Genomic DNA, 7,181 nt, shown 5'->3' with positions numbered 1-7,181 from the left:
ATTCATTAAAAACGAATCTGTGGATATTAATGAAAACGTGTATAACAAATTTCAATGATTTAAAAAGGACTATTAATGCTTCTAATAAAACGTTTTCAATGACACTTTGAGGTTCGTTATAAGCAAACATTACTGTGTGTGTTAAATCTTTACAAACAATTGACAAAAGCATGGTAAGAAACAAGACTCCACATAAAGTAATCTTTAGCATCAGTACTAAACACTGAAAAAGAAAAAAGAATGGAATATCAGCATAGAAAGTAGACATATTGCAGCCTATGAGATTATAGTAAAAACCGGATAACAACCTATTGCAAAAAAAATTTTGCACGGAACACCAAATGAAAAGTTTGTTTGGAATGTATTAAGATATTTTAAAATGTATAAATAAATATTTTTGTTGTTGTCTCACTAGTTTGCTTTTTTTCAAATAATTAAGGCTTGATAAAAACATTCTACCTACCCACATAACATTTACATATTTACCAATAAACTAATGTTAGCATTCTAGAAGTAAGCAATGACAGAATGCAAAAAGCATAATCAAGTGGTAGCAAATAAATAGAGCAACCCTTGAACAAACTGAATAATTTCTGATCCTCCAAGTTTAGATTCTCCATACACTCGATCCACAAAACTAATTGGCACCTCTCCTATTGAGTACCCTTTCTGCCTTGCCCTGACAATCATTTCCATTTGGAACACATATCCCTTGGAAACACAGCTCTTAATTAATGTCTCGAGAACATCTTTTTTATATAGTCTAAACGAACCTGTGAGATCAGACACACCTTAAAATATGTATTGTATTGTTATGTGAATAACTAAGGTTAATTTAGAAAATAATACCTGGTCTTAGCAATATTTGGGTTATTAAGTTAGCACCTCTAGAAATCACTTTTCGTTTTAAATCCCATCCATGAACACCTCCAGTTCCAACATACCGAGTACCTGTGACTATATCATAGTCTTTACTTTTCTGTTTCTCTATGAATTCTTTAATGAATTTTGGCTGAAAAATTTGAATTAAAAATATATAAAAGAGCTTAAACTGATAACTCACATGATGACTTAGATCTGCGTCCATAATAATAATAAAATTTCCTGTTGCATGTTTAATTCCATGAATGTAGGCTGTTCCGAGGCCTAGTTTCTTTTCACGAGGTCTAAGAATGATTTTGTCACTACCATAAATGTCTTGTAGCTGTTTGGCTGCCTCTAAAGTCCCATCAGGGCTTCCATCGTCGATTATTATAATTTCATAAGGGTAACCACTTGAAATATGTGCTTTTTCAGAAATGTTGAGATAAGCTTGATATTTTAATAATCAAACCTGGAATTCATGTGCTCTACTAGCAGCCAAATAATGATGGGAAGGTTTTCTATTTCATTGTAAGTGGGCAGTAAAATTGAATACTTATTTGGTGGAGCCATAATTTAAAATATTTGTATTAAAAATTAAAAAGGAAAATATAAACGGTCTACGCTTTCAAAAAAACAACTTCCCTTGCCCCTGGTTTGATAGACCAGACACGTCAACTAGTCAACAAAAATCAAAATAAATAAATACATATAAATGACAAAGAGGAAAAATACATATAAAAAAATATAAATAATAGTATATCTATAGTAAACGTCATAAAATGAAGCATTACGGGGTGTAGTATATCTACACCCTGCAATCCCTAGTGTGTCAAGTATATCTGTTGTTATATAAGAACTGAAAAAAACTAAATCCAGCGCCGGAAGCGCGCTTTTAAATTACTCTATCTCCACCAAATGAAGAATGAGAAAAGCCCTAAACTAAGGTTTTTCACTAGTTATGACGGGACAATTGTTTCGTTCACCTTCGTACTTTTCTTCGGTCATTTCCGTAAAATCGATGTTGATAGTCATATGACTCGAAGTGTCACTGAATAGAATTGGGTTGGCCTGGTTTATGGTTCTTCGTGCATTCGTCCTCAGATTTTCTAGAAAATTTAATTTCTTCGGAAGATTTTTTTAGAAAATGGCCAGCCAAACCCAAGGCATTCAACAGCTTTTAGCTGCAGAGAAGCGCGCAGCTGAGAAGGTCTCTGAGGCTCGCAAACGTAAGCATAAATATATAATTCTGTTTCAATTTAAAAGTCACAAGGTTTCTTTTCTTACCTCTTTGGGTGTAGTTATGAAGGAAAACATTGATTTACCCCTAAGCAGATCGCCTTACATATTTCTCATCCAACTTTTCATCTTGTCCAAAGTCGCTAATTCCTTTAGTACTATTTGTTATCAAGACCAGCCCTATGTTCATATACATTTCTTCTCCTCAATAAGTACTGAAAAATGATAATATAGTAATACCCCGAAATAACAGGCAAGGCCCGCAGGCTAAAGCAAGCTAAGGAGGAAGCTCAAGATGAAATTGAAAAATATCGCAAAGAACGTGAACGTCAGTTCAGGGAGTTTGAGGCCAAGCACATGGGCTCAAAAGAGGATGTTGCAGCCAAGATTGATGCTGACACCAAGATCAGAATTGCCGAGATGGAAAATCTAGTGAGGGGCCAAAAGGAAGCTGTAAGTATCCTTCTGTGTAATTTCTTATAGAAGCCATCATGTGACTATCAGGTCATGAGATTTATGTAATAGCAATTATTTATTGGCATTTAAAGAATGGAAATGAAGGTTACTTGTTTTCATGGGATGGTACTAATTTGCTTATTAGGTGGAGGCTAGTTTGATTGATTGGGGTACTTTTAGATTATTTAGTTATATTGAAAGGTAAGTAGAATATTTGTTTGTTTTATCATATATAATGCAGACAGAAGTTATCTAACTACCACCTTAACAATTCAAGTATATGTGTGTGTATCAATTTTTTTTCATAATGATTTAAATATAGCCATTAATTAAACATAAAATCATTTTTAGATTTTTCTGATTTTTTCAGGTAATCCGTGAAATCTTGGCTTTGGTGTATGACATCAAACCAGAAATTCACAAGAATTACCGCCAGTAAACTTATTATTTCAAAACATAGTTTCCTGTGCACTTATTTAAATACTAAAAAGAATTTTTGTAGATACTTAATTATTGATGTATTAATGTAACTCATTCCATTTTAAATGTATATTTTAACGGTTTTTTTGGTATTCATAATTGTAAGTATACATCTGTTTTGATGTTCAGTAAGTTCACTTTACATATTTAATATGAAATTGCAATGTTACTTGATAGAATGCCTATAATCCCTTGTTAAGTTATCTCTAAGAAATACTGAAATTCTTTTATGCCCTGTTTGTTGTAAGTCTGTTGTGGAATAAAAGAACTTGGTGTTTAATATTTTTAGTTTTATCTAAAGTATAGTTAATACCTATTTGGAAAAGGATATACAGGTATCACCAGTTCAAATGGAAATATAGGGATTGCGCAAGTGGAAGAAGGACCACACAACGTTTAATATGCCTCTGACAAAGACCAACGAAATGGGTTGAGAAACTAGCGGTTGAAGTAGGCAGACTTAATCTGGCCGACGTTTCTATTTCGATGTTTAGATTAGTATCGATTTCGCGGTGATAGAATTTTTAAAAATATCCGAGCAAAAACAGTAATGTAAATAAATGAAAAAAAAAACAATTAACCCATAATTAGAATTTATATTAGTAAACATTGTGAAACAATGAGAGATCTGGTAACACTGGACTGACTCTGCCTGTTGTTTGGTTTTGGCGCGTGTACGTGGTTGGGTCGATTCACCCCTTTCGATACGATAACCGTGAACTACGTACATCGTGGACTGGATTGATCGATTATGCAGGACCACCCTGAGTTCGCAGTCTCAGAGACACTGTTTTCGCGTATAAGAGAAACTAAACCTTCTTAACTTAACAAAGGTTTATTGGTAACATTAACAACTATACAATATCGAGAGATACGTTATTTAAAGAATGTTGACGAGAAGAATCTAGCGCGCACGAGTCCGTGATGAAGTAGCGAGAAAAGAGAGCCTCTTCAGTTTCGCACCCTCCTTAAGTACTGATATGGAGGTGTAACACCCATAAACGTACTCCCCATAAGGCCCCATTAACGGCTTCTAGGCTACCTTGTCGCGTTAAAGCGTAGCACTTAGAGGCATGGTCGCTGGGCTTTTATTGGAGCCCAGCCATTGCATTCGTTTGGCGGTACCTTTAATTTAGATTCGCAATTTTAGTCCGACAAAGAATAGCTGGAAATCCCAATCATAAAATAACTTCCCTCAGCCGAAGATGGGTGTTAAGCGCTGGGAATTCCAACAGTATTACCCAATGGCTGGGGTTGTCCATAGGCGTAACATCAGTTTCTTAAACTCACTTTGAACATTTAAACTAATAAATAACATAACTATAATCCATGATATAACAATACGTCGCAAGTCCTAACACCTGTGTCAGTCGCTAGTCTCGCAACCCTCTTCGTTGGTCTTTGTCGAAGGGATATTAAACCTTATGCGGTCCTTCTCCCACTTCCACAATCCCTATATTTCCATTTGAACTGGTGATACCTGTATAATGTGTTTCATTCAATCATTTGTCTGCCTCGCATCCTTTACGAGATAAAGAGTGTCGAAGCTCTTTAATTTTTTCAATTTCTGCTTCATAGCTTAGTTAATCTTTTAAAGCCTGCATCGTTAAATATATCAACTAATTGCGAAAATCCACTAGGTGTTATTTTTTTCTAGAGTTATGCCGTTTTTTCGTATATGTCACCATTTTCCGGTTATATGTATTGGAAAAACCACCTTACTTTCAGAAGAGAAAAACTCCTGACACACAAAATAATTTTTATTTTAAATTAAAAAGTAGCTTAATTGTTTTATGTGTATAATACAATCTAATTCTAATCCTAAAGTTAAAAAAAAATCAATTTACAAAACTATACTGGGTACATCTACAGTATGTCACAAATTCATGTCAAGTATGGGTATTTTGCAGACCATAAAAGTTACCAGAAGGTACCGTTAACCTTAATTGCAGACAACCGTAAAAATAGAAGAAAAAAATTGAAGTAATTTGATGGGTGGTACCATGAGGGCCACTAGTTAACGGAAGAAGATTGGAATGATCCCTTTATCTCATTTAATTGACTATTATTGAATATTCCTTATACGAGTTTTGCTGTGAAGAAGTTTAAATGCACAAGGACAAGATCTTCATTAACTAAGGATCTTAAAGGGTCTGATAGAAATGTACAATTTCTCAAAACCTTACACAAATATTTTGACTACAACGGAGAGTCTTAAATATATTTTAATAAATACAGATCAATACGTAGGATGATTTTGGTTGAAGCAAAGCGTAATTTCTATCGAAGTGAATGGGAGTATGCTTCGATGAGCAGAGAAATGACGAATGAAGTTAGGGGAAGAGGTCGAGACTGCTCATGAGGAAAATCTACATAATCCTTGATGTTTATATATATTCATAAACTCGACATAAAAAAATATTTAAATACGAAAAATGTTATTAATAAAAATTTAATGCATTATTTTCAATATTAAAATGTTTCACCCCTGTCTAGCTACCTCTACTAACTTTTTCTTTTCAAATGAAAAGGTACACACTGTTGTATATCAAATGAAAAGTAATTCAGTAAGAGATACAACGATGTACTCAAAATTAAAATTGAATCTAGTTTCTTTAAAAAAATTGAACAAAGTCCATATCCTAAAAAGGTTAAAAGATTTAAACTTTGCTTCCTACACAAACAATCCATTTTTATTTCACTTTGAAAGAAAGTGAAAAAATAACAATAAGATGCAGGAATTTCAAATCGTCTTCAATGTAAACCATTTTTTAGCTACAAAATATTTTGGTTATCATAGAATTAATTAGTAGTTGAATTCAGTTGTTAGGCATCTACTGCAGTTAGAATATCAAAAAATGGATTGTTTATTTGAGAAGCAAAGAATTGCTATTTTAATCTTTTTGGGGTACGGAGATCGCACAAGAAATTACGAAGAAGTGTGTCTAATTTTTAATGAGAAAAGTCCAGACTGACGTATTGATATAAGTGTAGTTTGTCGGATAATAAAAAATTTCAACAAACTGAAAGTGTGAAAGCTGCTCCAAAATGTGAAAGACCTCAAAGAGCAACTGATGATGATAAAGCACTAGACATTCTTTTATCCATCGATGAAAAACCTATACAGTTTACCAGCAAACTTGCTAATGAAATTGATGTATCTGCAAAATTAATAACTAATTTATTAAAAAAAATAAAATAAATCCATACAAAATTTCTCTTACCCAAGAGTTAATGCCTGAAGATTTTGGTCACAGGATGAAATTTTGTAACTTCATCCAAAAAAGCATTCAGGATAATAGGTTCTTTTTTAGAATTTTAGTTTCAGATGAAGCAACGTTTTGCTTAAATGGTTCTGTTCATCGACATAATTATCGCTATTGGTCTACAAACAATCCTCATTGGACGCAGACTCTGCATACACAACATCCGCAAAAATTCAATGTATGGATGGGTATAATCGGCCACCAGTTCATCGGTCTATTTTTCATAGAAGAGAACTTACATAACGCATCATATTTATTGCAAAACGAAATGGTTCCATCAATCGCCACAATTCTTCCTGAAGAAAATGGAAAAAAAGTAGCCTGTAATATTTTATTCTAACAAGATAGTACACCACGACATTATGCTATGGTTGTGAGAAAGTATCTTTATGAGATTTTCCCTAGGAAATCGATCGGTAAAAGAGGTGCAATAGAATGGCCTCCACGATCTCCAGATCTTACGCCTCTCGATTTTTTTGTGGGGTCACTTAAAAAGTTCTGTTTACAAATATAAACCACAAAATTTAAATGATTTATGTCTTAGAATTCAAACAGAATTAGAATCAGAATTTTGCGAATTTTAAAAGATGTTCAAAGACGTAGCTTTGCCCCATTTTTATCGAATTTTCACGATTCCTTTACTTAAGCACAAATTTGCGACACCTTGTTTAATCAAGTATGAATTATTCAATTACAGTTTAAGGCAATTATGGTTTACATGGTTACAGCAAACTGGCAACTAGTGTTTTGTACTGAATGTTGCGGTTGGACAAAATCAAATATTAAATAAATGTTTAGTACATAAACTGTAGGAATATGCGTTAGTTTAGAAGAACTTGAACTGGTAACAATTCTCACCAACTATTTTAAAAAATAGTG

The 7,181-nt window shown here is 33.3% G+C and overlaps 2 protein-coding genes across 2 annotated transcripts; one reads left to right on the top strand and one right to left on the bottom strand.

Annotated features, from left to right (window-relative positions):
- On the bottom strand, window positions 1-1,498 carry Dpm1 (Dolichyl-phosphate mannosyltransferase subunit 1). Its single transcript, XM_066403487.1, has 4 exons — window positions 1,334-1,498; window positions 1,064-1,274; window positions 850-1,012; window positions 1-791 (listed from the first exon to the last, which is right to left on the bottom strand). Exons 1-4 carry the CDS (start codon window positions 1,432-1,434, stop codon window positions 544-546), a joined length of 723 nt encoding a protein of 240 aa, XP_066259584.1. The 5' UTR covers window positions 1,435-1,498; the 3' UTR covers window positions 1-543.
- Window positions 1,499-1,894: 396 nt separating this feature from the next.
- Vha13 (V-type proton ATPase subunit Vha13) lies at window positions 1,895-3,318 on the top strand. Its single transcript, XM_066403488.1, has 3 exons — window positions 1,895-2,090; window positions 2,354-2,553; window positions 2,927-3,318. Exons 1-3 carry the CDS (start codon window positions 2,009-2,011, stop codon window positions 2,993-2,995), a joined length of 351 nt encoding a protein of 116 aa, XP_066259585.1. The 5' UTR covers window positions 1,895-2,008; the 3' UTR covers window positions 2,996-3,318.
- The last annotated feature ends 3,863 nt before the right edge of the window (window positions 3,319-7,181 follow it).

This window comes from Euwallacea similis, chromosome 29 (assembly GCF_039881205.1).
Source record: "Euwallacea similis isolate ESF13 chromosome 29, ESF131.1, whole genome shotgun sequence".
Taxonomy (NCBI): Eukaryota; Metazoa; Arthropoda; class Insecta; order Coleoptera; family Curculionidae; genus Euwallacea; species Euwallacea similis.
This window is presented reverse-complemented; position numbering and strand designations above follow the sequence as displayed.